The following is a 15,843-nucleotide window of genomic DNA, read 5'->3' on the forward strand; positions in this document are numbered from 1 at the left end:
GGTGTGGAAGAACGTTTCAACACGACGATGGAGTATCCAGAGAAGGACGATCCGTGAGCCAGTCTGACGACCAGCCCCAGGAGACCGTTCGAGAGGAGTGCCCGAAGGACTGTTTCTACCAGTAACGAGAGTGATGGAGGTTATTGTCCTATGATCGCGCCGTGCATTGGTCACCGAGTATTGCCTATTTTTCCTGGTGTGGTTTGCTGAAACCGAGGTTGGTTTGTCCCAGTCCCGTCCCGTCGCTGTATAAACTTTCGTCGTTACGTTCAAGATTTCTATCCACGTTAATAAACAATCATTCATTCAAAGAGACTTAAAGAATTGAAAGTTTAAATTAAAATTGTAACTCATATTCTGCATACATACTAACTTGGCTAATTTAATTTATCGTATATTATACCGGGATCCCAGTATTAGTTTTAGACGTAGTACATGATTGTAATTCATTTTGGAGTTAGTAACTATTGAGTAGGATGTTTATTCTGGTGTAGTATGTTTTCACTGAAACCCAGAGGTTTGCTCACCGTCTGATTACTAAACGGCATACACTCATATATAATTGATTTTTGCTTATGGTAACTTTCAACTTGAACTAAACTTAAAAAGGAAAGATAATTTTTAGTTTTTTGATTTAAAGTAACTGATTTACATGTTGGCCTAAATATTAATTTTAGGAACTTGATTACTACTTTGCACTTGGATTGATGAGTAAATAAAACCCCTGAAAGAATTCCAATTATCTTAGATTGGAAAATAATTTTACTTATACTATAGTGTGACATTAATTCTGTGAATATAATATGTTGTATGATTGTTATGTCAACGATACATCAACACTATGATAATACTCTACCATTTGTTACAGATATCACATACTATTATTTACCATAGATAAAATATTTACACCAAGAAATATTTTCAGTTTGGATTCTAGTAGGGTTAATTTACACTCTTCAATTCGTTCATCCTGGCAGGACACCACAGATGTTAGGAAATTGATAATAAATAATTAATAATTTCCGTTTGACACATTGTTGGGTTCCGCGCAAATTAAATTATAAAAATTATTATTTATGCTTATTTGCAAGATTCCGCACCTAAGGGGTGTAAAGAGGTTAAGTTTGGCTAAAAGGGCGAAAGAAAAAATTCTGAATCTACTATATCTAAGGGTTAGAAATTAAGAATTAACAACAAACATTAAGAGTAGATTTTTTATTTGTTTTTTAATTTTACAGGTTTTGTTTTCAAGGGTGTGAAAGGGCAATATTTTATATTAAAAAAAATTTTCTTTAGCAAATAAAGTTGGATGTAAGAAACAAAGCATGAAAAATGTTAAATAATTAATTATGTAGAGTACTTTTACCATTTTATGATATTCAACCCCAAATGCAGTGAAACAGGGGCACATTAGTTTTTATAGTAATAAATCATACATACATAAAGCACACATTAAAAACACACACCAACCGAACATACACCAACATACAAACACTGTATTACACTATAAACATTCACATATGCATACACACACACACACTCACTCTCTCACACTCTCTCACACTCTCTCACACACTCACACTCTCACACAATCACACTCTCTCACACACTCACACTCTCACACTCTCACACACTCACTTTCTCACTCTTACTTTAATACATCTAACATTTTACAGACATAATACATGTGGAAAGAACTTTAGGAGAGAGAGAGGATCTGAGTCTTCACAATCAACTTCACCTTCCCCACATTTATTTCTTGTGGCCTGATTTTACTTTGTGAAGTTAGTACTTGATATTTACTTCCTGTACTATTCTTAAAATATATAACTCTGGCTGTACCGACTCCTGTGTATCATTTATAACAATGGGCCTTCCTCAATTTAAGATTTGCATCCGTAGTTTCCAAAAGCAGTTATGTGGACGCATGTGGTCTTGATGAATGAAGGCACTAACCTGTCTCACATGATTCTTAAATATATACAAACTATGACAACAGTACAGTGGTATGTATTAATAATGTAATCTTGTATGTGTTTAAGTTTTGAGCCTGTCTGTATTACTGCTTGAAGCACAACTTTTGATTTAACCTTTGCATTAAATTGTAAATGTAAGAAGTATTTATCTCAGTTATAGATACACAAAATACATTCGTCCCTTAATATTTAAATTTCTATGTTATTAACCTTTAGTTTTAAATTCCATTTTCTTTTTTTTTTCCAGCAGTCCAAAGTAGCTGTAAACCATTCAAGACTGGAGGTGTGATCAATGGGATGACATACTTTAATTCCTCAAAAAGCATTTTTTTCCCAGGATCAACAGGAGATGTTTGTGATCCAAAAAAAAGTATTAATGACCACTACTTTAGCAAAACTAATAAGATACATACATTAAATTTAACACCATATCTAAAAGCACACATGTACACTCATACAAATGATAAACTATTTTCCTGTTCAGAATGCAAAGCAAAATTTTCTACAAAATATACCTTGATAATGCACATACGCACCCACACAGGTGAAAAACCATTTTCATGTTCAGTGTGCAGTGCAAAGTTTTCTCGGAAAGCTTATTTAAATAATCATATGCATAACCACACAGGTGAAAAACCATTTTCATGTTCAGTATGCAGTGCAAAATTTTCTCTGAGAGCTTCCATGATAAAACACATACGTACCCACACAGGTGAAAAACCTTTTTCTTGTTCAATATGCAGTGCAAAATTTTCTCGGAAAGCTTATTTAAATAATCATATGCATAAGCACACAGGTGAAAAACCATTTTCATGTTCAATATGCAGTGCAAAATTTTCTCTGAAAGAATATTTAAATAATCATATGCATAAGCACACAGATGAAAAACCATTTTCATGTTCAGTATGCAGTGCAAAATATTCTCTGAAAGCTTCCTTGATAAAACACATACGTACCCACACAGGTGAAAAACCATTTTCATGTTCATTATGCAGTGCAAAATTTTCTCTGAAAGCTTATTTAAATAATCATATGCATAAGCACACAGATGAAAAACCATTTTCATGTTCAGTATGCAGTGCAAAATTTTCTCTGAAAGATTACTTGATAAAACATATACGTATTCACACAGGTGAAAAACCTTTTTCTTGTTCAGTATGCAGTGCAAAATTTTATTGGAAAGCGTACTTGATAAAACACATGCGTACCCACACAGGTGAAAGACCTTTTTCCTGTTCAGTATGCAGTGCAAAATTTTCTCATAATTGTACCTTGAAGAGTCACATGCGTATGCACACAGGTGAAAAACCATTTAAATGTTCAGTATGCAGTGCAAAGTTTTCTCAGAGAGCTTATTTAAATAATCATATGCCTAAGCACACAGGTGAAAAACCCGTATCATGTTCATTATGCAGTGCAAAATTTTCTCTGAAAGCATCCTTGATAAAACACATGCGTACCCACACAGGTGAAAAACCATTTTCATGTTCAGTATGCGGTGCAAAACTTTCTCTGAAAGCTTCCTTGATTAAACACATACGTACCCACACAGGTGAAAAACCTTTTGCCTGTTCAGTATGCTATGCAAAATTTGCTGAGAAATGTCATTTAAATGTTCACATGCGTATCCACACAGGTGAAAAACCATTTTCATGTTCAGTATGCAGTGCAAAATTTTCTCTGAAAGCTTCCTTGATAAAACACATATGTACCCACACAGGTGAAAAACCATTTTCATGTTCTATATGCAGTGCAAAATTTACTTGTAAAGGTTCTTTGAAAAGACACACACTTACACACAAATAAAAATCTTTTTTCCTACTAAGTTGACTGTGGAAAATGTTTTCTTAAAAATAACATGTATACTCTATGGTGAGAAATTAGAAAAATAATTTATATATCAGTAAATGCAGTGGTATTTTCTGAAAGTGTGTGTGCATGCATGGCTGTGTGTATGTTTATATATTTACTTATACAGAATGAGTCTGGATTCTACCTACAAACTTGGACTGCAGGGTCATCACAACATAATAATTTGAAAATTAATTAACTTATTGTCTAAAGTGCTTTACGAAGCTGGCATATGTCTCTGAACAACACTTTTATTTTAAAAAATAGAGTATTTAAAATAGAACACTAAGTGTCAGGTATGTGTTCAAGTGAATGATATCTACAGCCACTGTGAATTATATTTCATCAAAATAATTGGGGGTATTAACATGCCACAAAAACAAGGCATTGCCGCCACTTATTTGAATGAAATAATTTTGCACTAGCAAAAAAATTTGTAGTGTTTTTAGAACTTCATTCAGTTAAACATGTATCAGATGCTCAGTATTCTATATTTAATACTTTCTCTATTATTAACAATAAAAACATTGGTCAATTCCAACTTCACTTCAAAGATGTATAGCAGCCGTGGGAAGAACTTAAGGGCATAATTCGTGTAGAGGCTTTCTACTTATTTTGTCTTACACATATCCCTCACTTAGCACTACTAATGCGTTCCTAAAAATCTCGTGTTATTCAAAATCACTTATTCTTAAGCATTAGTTTCCATTAATAGTAAAGCTAATTTATTTAATGTGTTCAAATTGTGTAGGAAAATATTAATTAGTAATATAAATGTGTAGAATAACACTGAACGATAAATGTGTCACACCATTAATCTTTATATGCCTCCCATCGCACTTTGTATGACTAATACGTAATACATCACCTTGTAACAGGAGATATGTGGTTATGTATTTTATCTTCAGTCGGCTGGCTGACTTTCCCAACCGGTCTGACCTTCAACTCACGTTGCGTACATTTCGAAACCATCCTTTACAGTCAGTGAAACTAATATTACTGTCCGGATAATTGAATTTTAATTTTTCAAAAATTAATTTCTTATCTAGCTTATCACCACATGGTTCTCACCAATCCTGTCAGGCCAATAATTATTTTGTCCATGGCAACTGTCGTTTAGCAACCTTTTCAATGTGAATCATCCGTTTATTTGTGTTCCGGTATCTAATGACAAATATATTCCCACTAGTACATCCAACAGCAACAGACTTATATAAACTTTTGATGGAGTCCTTTAACTTACAATTGTGCGCACAGTTGACTTGCTTTAAACTACAGTGTGACCAACATAAGTGTGACCTTAATGACAATCTGCACGCCTTAATACTTCTAATTTTGTCTCAAATACTTTAACACGTATTATGCTCTCACTTGGAAGCCATGATTCCACTATGATTCCAACTCCTGGTAATTACGCACGTACTGTTACCGGCAGATGAATGGGAAGATGTTGCTTTTGTTTGTGTGAATTCCCTGCCACTGGCTAGACTGAGATCACGGCCCGAACTGTGGCCAGGTGGAAACGGTACGCCATGGCAGCATACGCGCAGACGTAAAAACATTTTGTCCTTTACACTCCATAGCCGCAATTTAACTTGCCATATCAGATGATTGTACAACAGCCGATAGCGTAGACAGACCTGCGCTCACATCTTCCCCCTTTTTTGGGCAAACTGTATCCCACGACACATCTGTTGTTTACAGAAGTTGAAACAGACTTTATGGCGTCGTGCTCAGTTTTTTTTTTTTTTTGCCTGCGGAGATTTCGCGCTAACTGAAATTTACAGGCGTGCTATTCAAGATTGGGGCAATAAAATTAACACCACGCAATCTGAAGACATGTTAAGTGAGGGATAGGTGTAATAAACCTGGAGCCAAGGTTTGACGGTTGGTTAAGCCCTCATACACTAGAGAATATGCTCGCTGCATAGCCGCAACAATACACTTCACGAGCATGCTCGTCTCTTTCTCTATAAAGACAGTCGGTGTTGTACTTGCACAATGGCTGCAAGTAGCAGGATGGATAAATGTACATTCACATTCACATGTAATGCTCATTCACATTTCTCTGGCTTCTTTTTTCACTAGCTGTTCGTAGCACTCTTGTTTGATATGCCTATTGACATATTCCTTACTCCTTATATCCCACGATATAAATTTATGAACGCCTCCCAAAAAACATGATTGTCATTAAAAGACATGATGATGCGACAACAGACAGCACACTCACTGTGGGCTCGGGGCGAGCATGTTGGGACCTGCCACACACTGGCGGATATGCTCGGTACGGGGCTCGGCTCGGAGGGAACTGCCATCCGACGGCGAGCCGAGCATGCTCGGTCTGACAGAGGCCGGACCTGCCTATACATTAGTGGATATGCTCGCCGAGCCAAGTAGGTGAGCATATCCACTAGTGTATGGGGCACTTTATATTCAGACTCTATCTGTATGTATATGTATACGCATGTATGTGTGTGTTGTGTACGGTTTTAGGTATATTTATATTAGAATAATTTATTTAAAAACTATACATTACATACTATTGTACTAAATAATTGAAGAATTTTTTGTATGCATTGTATTTAAATATTTTTTTTAAGAAATAGTTTTGAAACTGAAAGTTTGATTCAATATTTATTATTAATTAATAGTTATTTTATTTTGAATAGCTGTGTTTTGAAGTATGTGCCACATATAGATTCAGCATATTAAAAAAATTTTTGTTCAAATCCTATTTGCTAAATTATTAACTATTTGTTTATGTTTTACTAATTTTCAAAAATACCTATTGTTAATTTTGATTATTAAGTTTTTCATAACTTGTAACAATTTTATAAGCAAGAAATTATTTCTACCAATCATTTGAATGATCTGGAATTTTTTTTAAATATTTTCTATTTTTAATGTTACATATTATTTAAATAAACTTATAGCTATGTTTGTAATTGTTACTGGTTTTTGTTATGAATATGTATGTTATATATTGTAATTTACAATTAAAATCATATTCAAGTTGTCACTTAATTGTAGTCTGGGGTTAATATAAGGTTTTTAATTAATTAATTTATTAATTTATTTATAATTGTAACATGCCAACCAACAGGACAAAGTCTATAATGGTTGGCACACAATTAGATACATATACACACACAATAAATAAACATAAATGAAAAACACTAAACAATTCAATATAATACATATAAAAACAAAACACACATAACAAAAAACAATAAAACAAAATTCAAACGTTACCATTTAGACAATATAAAACTAAAACACACATGATCATTAAGAACTAATTAAAGTCTTTATCAAATTTATTAAAATTGGTTATTAGCCTAAAGATAAGATCATTATTTCTGTTAACTGTACATAAAGTGGAAGTTAAACGACTGTTGAAAGGAGGTACTCTTAAACCAGTGTTGTCAATTATATATTTACAGTTTAATTTGTTAGTATAACAGTTTTTAATGAAAATAGAGTCAAGTATTTCTCTTCGACTTGAGAGAGATATCAGATTGGGTAGAAGAAGATGTTTTTGATTAATAATATTTATTAATTTATTCTGTATATTTTCGATTTTCATATTATCGCACATATTGATGTTGTTCCAAATTACTGAACAGTATTCTAGTTTTGACCTAATTAATGCTAAATAAAGTGAGAGGATAGAATCAGTTTTTGTAGCATAACATGTGACATATTTAATTAAAGCTAATGTTCTTCGGGAACTAGAAATTAAATGTTGAACATGTTGGTGAAAGAACAATTTAGAGTCTAGAATAATACCTAAATCTTTGAGAGAAGAGGATTTCTGAATTAAGGTGTTGCCCAATTTATAATCATATTTGATAGGAAGGTATTTTCTAGTAAAGGATATTATTGTTGTTTTGCCTTTGTTGAGGGTCACAAGATTTGCTTTACACCAGTTATTAAATTCATTTATGTCAGTTTGTAATAATAAACAGTCATTAAAAGAGAAAATTTTTCTACTTATTTTTAGATCATCTGCGAATAGAGTGCCAGAAGAATGATTTAGAATTTGAGTAATATCATCAATAAATATGTTAAAAAGTAAAGGAGACAAGGTACCACCTTGAGGAACTCCAGAACTAGCTATAAAATTTGAAGAATTGGAGTTATTGATAGATACAAAAAAAGTTCGATTTTTAAGGTAGCTAGAAAACCAATATTATTTTTGTTTTGCCTTTGTTGAGGGTCACAAGATTTGCTTTACACCAGTTATTAAATTCATTAATGTCAGTTTGTAATAATAAACAGTCATTAAAAGAGAAAATTTTTCTACTTATTTTTAGCTCATCTGCGAATAGAGTGCCAGAAGAATGATTCAGAATTTGAGTAATATCATCAATAAATATGTTAAAAAGTAAAGGAGACTAGGTACCACCTTGAGGAACTCCAGAACTAGTAGCTATAAAATTTGAAGAATTGGAGTTGTTGATAGATACAAAAAAAGTTCGATTTTTAAGGTAGCTAGAAAACCAATTAACATAATTGTCACTAAGACCGAAATTATGTAACTTGCCTAATAGTAATGAATGGTTTACAGTATCGAAAGCTTTAGCAAGATCAAAATAGCAGGCATCTACCTGACCCCTGCTAATGACTTCATTAAAAATAGGATTGAGGAAAGTAATTAGATTGGTGGCTGTGGTCATTCCTGATCTAAAGCCATGTTGATTACTAGATAAACGATTTTTTAGTTGGAAATTAGTGATTTTAAAAACTATTTTTTCAAAAACTTTAGAGAGACCATTTAATAGTGATATTGGTCTATAGTTAACCACATTTAATTTGCTTCCGTTTTTATGAATTGGAATGACTTTTGCAATTTTCCATTTATTTGGAAAAACTTGGGTTCTTAAACTAGTATTAAATAAATGTTTTAATAGGGGTACTAATAAATGTGAACAGCTTTCAGAATAAAATTAGGAATCCCGTCGGGTCCTGTAGACATTGAGGGTTTTAGAGCCCTTATGCCCCAAAGCACAAGGCTGTCAGAAACAGAGGGAACAGATATTGTATCAAGGAATGAATTTAAGGTGGGAACTTGGTAATTGACATTAGAGGACACATAAACACTTGAAAAGTATTCAGCAAATACATTAGTCAACACCACTGGATCACTAGATACAACATCATTAACTTTTAACGAATGCTGTTCATGATAACCATTTTTTATTAATTTGACATAGCGCCAAAACTTCTTAGGGTTGTTCTTGATATTATTGTTAGTGGTTCTGGTCCAATTTATTTTATCACGTTTGATAAGATATTTGGTTTCTTTTCGAAAGAATGAAAATTTAGCATAATAGTACATATTTTTGTTTCTTCTGTAAAGTTTGTGAAAATGTTTCTTGGATTTTAAAGCTTGAATTAAGTCTTTTGAAAACCAAACAGGGTATTTAGATGGTTTGCTAATGAAAACGGGGATGAATTCATTAATATTGTGACATATACAAGTAGTTAATAGATCAACAAGATAGTTAACATCAGTAGATTCATAGAAATTTGACCAATCATAGTTTTTAACAGCATTGTTAAAAGACCAAGATAGTCACCATTTATATAGGACCTAGAGACTCTAGTAGAACTGACCACATAAGGAATGCTGTCAGATATTATTTTTATAATTAAGGCAGGATGATATTAAGAATATCAAAATACAATAGTTATATAAAATTTTATGAGATTTCATAAAATTAAAAAATAAAGATGGTTCAATATAAAATTTTAATAACTAATAGTTGCCTACATATCAATATCACTATAAATACTGAAATGTGCGTTTTTATTTGTTTGATAAATTTAGATTTGATTCTGTATGTGTACAAGCTGTAAAGAAGATGGAACATTAATTTTATTATTACGTTTGAAAGAAAATTGTTCATACATATTATGTTTCTTACATAAGCAAATTCATTATGTACTCTTTGTACTCATTGTTTAAAATGTTATAGTGTGCTATGTTTTTAAAGGTAGTTTGTCTGTGGGGGTGGTTTGAAAATTGTGTTTGATAATTTATATGGTTTTAAGCAGGGGTGACCATGTCTGCATAATTTTGTTACCTCCTGTCCGGAAGGGCGGGAGGACAAGGTTTAGAATCTCAGAGATTGGTTCAAAAGTTCGTGAAATAAAAGTTTTTTTAATTGACAAAACTTGTAACAACATCACACCCTTCATTACACGAATGATCAGACTTGACAAACTTCTGAGGTATTACTTTGATGACCAGCACAATGAGTAGTGCCCAAGATGTCTGTGAACAGATTAACAATATTGGATCACTTATACAAATTACACAAATTTAATTCGTGCCTTTTTCTAAAGCAAACAGCAATCTAAATTTTATTTTTAGCAAATATCACTGTAACCAACGAACGTCAAATTATTAGGCTACTTACAATTCAAGTTTTTGACACATTCAAATATGACGTTAATTATCTTTACTAGCCTTGAATTTAACAATGCCAAACAATATCAATTTACCGTTATAAAATAAGACATGCTAAGGAATATAATCAAGGACAACTGAAATGAAATTGCTTGTAGCACAGTTTACATATTTCCTGTAACTCGGTTACACAGTTTATGAAAATATTGATTAAATTCACAATACATACACTGTCACTGTGGTATGATTAAAAGAAACAATACTTTAAAGGTATCAAACATTTTTCTTGGTGTAAGTGTGTATAGTCTCGGTCTTACTTATTATACATCTCACCAGACCCAAATTGCAAATTTACTAAAATGTTTATGTTCTTACATACACATTTTGTTATAGGCAGCAAGTTCTATTCACATATCTCCTGACTAGTGATAGCGGTACTCGTATTCCGTGGTGCCCCGTCAATATTGCGGCGAGTATTCTTTTATTCACTCGCCTTCTGGAGAACTCAACAGACAACCCCGCTGGTAGCACGCGCGTTACATCAGTTGAATGGGCAGGGAGGTTCTGGATCGACGCCTGCCACTGAGTTGGCGACGTCTATGTGGACTCACCCTGTCAGTCGTTCTACGCCTCCTACGAAGTAGTTGTGTACTGATGGTTAAAACGAAAAGGTCGTTACATTGACCTGCACTGTTCAGGAACTTAGAGAAATGTTCATTCGAATCCAGTTACGTAAAGGATACGTTGGTTACGGACATGTTAGTTTGTTACGTCACGGTAATAATCTATGTACTGCTGGTTGGTACAATGTACGTAATGCGAATGGCCTCGACCTCTCCTCCGACACTTGTTACACTGCCCCACTAACGTATTACTATCAGCTCCAGCCAAACACTTCCATTTCCCGTGACTTTCACGAGACTATTCCTTTATTCTACAGACGAGGCAAAACTTCTGTTTCCTCACTCTGCGGAAATATTCTAAGTCCAAAATATTTCTGCTTGAAATTATTCTAAGTCCACAGGGACTTGTGTTTTTTCTACTAGGTTGAAAATATTTTCTGAGTCCCTTACGGACTTAGTTTCTAACGGCGTCTCTTACCGTATTTTCCTGCTGTAGTGGTGGGCAAGATCGCGGGCAGCGTGACGGGGGAGATTGTTGGTGCGGGTCGTGGTCACCGCAAGTTCACACAGCCGGGCGAGTCGGAGACTGACTGCAGAAGTGTTGGCTGGGCCCGTATTTATAGTCCGCCAGGCCCCGACCGAGGAACAGTCTGGATACCCGCGGCGGAAGTACGTCATGTTGGTAGTTCCGAACAAAGGCCGTGAAGCCGAGCGGTGTCGAGGCGGCCCGAGCGGCCCCGATGCATTGCCGGCCGGCACTGTGCTGCGGTTGGTATCCATCAGAAGGGCAGGGGCGCTGTCTGGTAGTCTTATAGTTATGCAGTGCGAAATTGCGTAACAATTTCATGGTAGTTGTGTGAAGCAGATTGTTTTCTTCTGCTAGCCATATTGGCTGGACACCCAACACATTGGTGCAAGGGTAGTGTTTGCATGGTGAAAACTTTTTTAATTTACTTTTTTTATTATAAACGTAACGGTTTGATTTTGATCGAGTTTCTAATTTATACTTATTAACAATCATCAGAAGTAATGAACCACTATTTAGTATTCAAGCAATATTTTTGGCATGACCATATGGCGATAGACAGGTTAAAAAGTGACTTCAATGACATCCCTGCATGCAGTCTCCTGGCAATACCTAAATCTGTGGTTTTGAGACTGTTTATGTTTAATTTATTGAAACTATTTGGACAGTAAGTTTGTAGATAAAACCAAAGTTTTGTAAAGCAAGCAAGGGTTATTAGCTGAAGTGGGTTTGTTCGTTTGGATGCATGTGGAGGTGTGCTGTCCAATCAGGATGAGGGTTTTAAGGTGGAAGTGTAGTGTGAGTTTGTTGGCATTTAAGCAGAGAGAGACGCTTGCCGGATGAGGGAAATGAAAGACGTGTAGTTTTAAGTTCATGACATTTGATAAATGGCTATAGTTGTGAGTTTGGAATGAAGATGTGTTGCTATTTATACTTCCTGGTTAATAAAATGGTGGAGGAACAAATTGCACGGTTCATTATGTAACAATGGAGTTATTACCTATTGTTTTCTTATCTAGAGTAACTTGTAGTATTAAGTTAATGTTTGCTTAGTAAATACTGTTTTGTACTAAAATGTTTTATTTGTGATATTTAAATTTAGTGTAATAAAACTGCATTTTATTAAAGCAAGTAATAGAATGGATAGCAGAGGACAGGTGTGGTTGGTACCTGAGTTGACAGTTTTTTTAGAACGAGATGAGTTGTAAGAAGTTAAGTATTATATGAGCCTAATGCATTGGTATAATAGGCCTTTTCATGTCTATATTGTTGTGGGCTTCATGACAAAATAATTAATTCTTGTGTCCAGCCAGCCAGTATCTGGCATTATTATTTAATAAATTCTTTTAGGAATTTGTACCATGGTCATTCCTATTGTTTAGTGTAGTTTTTTATAGTTTCTATTCGAAGTTCCAACTACTGTAATTATTTAATTTTTTGTGGCTTTGCATTATCTCCAGTTCCCATTTGGTTTTATTTTTGAACAAATACTGTTGTTTTGGATAAGCCCTCTTGGCTTGTTCTGTTTTACAGCCTGTGTTTATGATTTGTAGTTCGTCACAATACCATTTTATGCCATTTCATTTTCATTTTATCTCATTATCAACTAAACATCACCACAAAACTTTATTCTTACCACACACGTCCTACCTAAGACCATTTGGTGTGCATATTAAAATTTGGACTCAATGGTCCTAGATTGTAATTTTTGTTTGATAGCCCAATATAGCCGAAGTAAAATCATATTTAAAAAGAAACAGGTTTTTGTTTGATACGAGGAAACAATTTTATTTGAGGCTTAAAATTTATGTACCATTTACATTAACTACAATACCTCATATTGGGAAGATTGTAATTATTTTTAATTAAAGTAATTTTAACACAGATTGACTATGATAGCCATTTTAGGTAGGTATTAACCTAGTTATATATATTAAATTGTTAGATTCCAAAGTTGGACTGACTTGACACAACCTGGAATAATAACAAATACAGAAATTTCACTTTTTGAGAATTGTTCCCATTTAATACTTTTGAACTTGAATTTGTTTTAAAAATTATTTTCACTGTTCTTTAAAAGTTACATTTTTGTATTATGAGTTGCTGCAGCCGGACGTCACACCAGTGTAACGACGACAGGAAAACTAACATAATTGAACAATACGAGCAAGGACGACTGCCGGCCACTGTCTACGACTGTCGACGACTCAATGACGACGACCGACTGTAGACTGTTACTGAACACGCCCCAAGCAGTTACCGTCCCTTTACAAGACAAAACAAAGGGATGAGACCCCGTGGGCCAACTGACCAATCACATTATTTTCTGAAAAATACTGGCTTGGGGAGACACATCAGGCCACCTCAAGGTTCGTCCTGATTGGCTGGCGAGACTGTGCCCAGCGATAGTTCCAGTTTCTTGGTGCGCAGTTGTGCGTTCACGTGCTGGGATTTTCCAGCGACGCACTATCTTGAGGCGTGATAATTGGTTGGCGGATGTTTGATGCACCTGTTTCCCTTTCTTCTCAATTCTTCTAGAATGTCTCGAAAATTACCGGCCAACTATCTATACACTGCTTTAAAATATATTAAAAAACCAAGATAATACTTTTTTTTTTAAATTTTAAATTATAAAGTAAACAAATATAAAAAAAACTGGTCGATACAAAAAAATCTACATTAGGTGTAATACGGGGGAAAAAAATCATAAATGGCTATTTACATTATTGATAAAACAAAATTATAGTTTTTAAAATTTTTGATTTTTTGATTTTAAGCATAAATCAAAAAATACTTAATTAATTTTGATTGTTTTTTATTAGAAAGGTTTTGGGCAAACTTTAAAAAAGCCTATATATAATTACGAAACTCCAACTCTTAAGGGGAGAAAGAAGGGGTAAATATGGTTTAATTTAATTAATTATATATTTGGAACTAATAATGCATAAGAAAAGATATTCAGTACCAATAATTAACATATGAAAGCTACCAACCCTAATTTTTATATTTTGCTAAATCCTACCCCTAAGGTGTGAAAAAAAAAAGGTAAGTAGGTTTTTAGGCATAATAATTATATCTTATAATTTATTCAAGCATAATAAATAATTTGGGTACCACAATAAACACACAAAAACTATCATTCACAATTTTTATATTTTTTGCAAAATGCACACCCTAAGGTGTGAAAAATGGTTAAGTATGCTTTTAATGTTAATAAATAAATCTCTAAATTTAATCAAACATAATAAATCATATTGAGTACCAATAATAAATTTACAAAAACTACCAACTATGATTATTTTATTTTGCTAAATTCAACCCAAAGTTGGGTAAACATGTTATAAAGTTAATAGTAATATCTCCTAAATAAATTGAGTGTAATAAAAAATTGTTTGTACCAAAAATAAACGTAGAAAAATTATCAACCACAATTTTCATATTTTTCGATATTCAACTGTTGGGGTGAAAAAGGAGTAAGTAAAATTTTGAGGTAAATAATTATAATTCTTAATAAATGTTAATAATAATAAATTATTTTGGGTACCAATAATAATTATTAAATTTTGCAAAATGCAACCCCTAAGGCATTAAAAATGGTAATAATGGTTTTAAGATTGTTATTTATATCTCTGAATTAAATTAAGTATAAAAATTTTTTTTCGGGGTGCCAATAATATAGATACGAAAACTATGAACCACAATTTGATCAGTTTGTGAAATTCCCGCTCTAAGGGGTGAATACGGTTTTAAGACAAATCATTTTAACTTTTGATTTAAAAAAGCATTATAAAAAAAATTGTTAACAATGATAAACGTGCAAAAACTACCAACCACAATTTTAAATTTTTTGCGAAATTCAAACCATAAGGTCGGTAAAAGTAGTAAGTTGGTTTTTAAAACCAAAAAATAGCCAACATTTCAATTCAATGCTGTTGCAAAGGGGGTACAGATTTTCGGATATATGTACTTGGCTTTATACTTAGGGCGCCACCATATGTGTTACAGGCATGTAAACCCGGCGACTCTATTCTCAGGGCCTTGACGTCCGTGTGCAGCGAGGGATGTTTCCCCAGTATAAATAAAAACACGTAATTACATCCCTTCTCAAGGGGGGTCACACTATTTACTAAAACACACAATAAGGTAGGCTCTCGAAGGCAGCCCACACGCCTAAGTCTAATCCCCGCGTGGCCAATGAGCACAAAAGATACTGATGTATTAATTAAATAAACAGCCTACTGCCCGAGGTAAGTCCTGAAGTTAAAGAAGTGATCTATATAAATGAAATAGCCAGATGGACGTGGATCAGTAACAGTGGAGAGCAGCAGACGACGGGCAGGTGAAGCTCCTTGCCTCGGGCAGCGACGGCGACCGACTCTCTTCCGACGCCCTCGTGCGGGTCCACCACTCATGCCCGCCCAACGGCTGTTAACATGCATTTATAAATGAACA

General features: G+C 33.9%; 1 protein-coding gene across 5 annotated transcripts in view; it reads left to right on the forward strand.

Annotated features, from left to right (window-relative positions):
- LOC134533230 (gastrula zinc finger protein XlCGF57.1-like) overlaps positions 1 to 15,843 on the forward strand; it is a 69,003-nt gene that overhangs the window by 38,877 nt on the left and 14,283 nt on the right. For 3 of the 5 annotated variants that reach the window (XM_063370634.1, XM_063370635.1, XM_063370633.1), the window contains one exon: positions 2,224 to 4,508. In XM_063370634.1, the coding sequence (XP_063226704.1) occupies positions 2,224 to 3,782 (1,559 nt within the window). In that variant the 3' untranslated portion in view covers positions 3,783 to 4,508. Of the gene's footprint in view, positions 1 to 2,223; positions 4,509 to 15,843 lie in introns of those variants that run through there. The other 2 variants (XM_063370637.1, XM_063370636.1) reach the window with 1 other exon arrangement.

The sequence above is a fragment of the Bacillus rossius genome, chromosome 6, assembly GCF_032445375.1.
Source record: "Bacillus rossius redtenbacheri isolate Brsri chromosome 6, Brsri_v3, whole genome shotgun sequence".
In the NCBI taxonomy this organism is placed as follows: Eukaryota; Metazoa; Arthropoda; class Insecta; order Phasmatodea; family Bacillidae; genus Bacillus; species Bacillus rossius.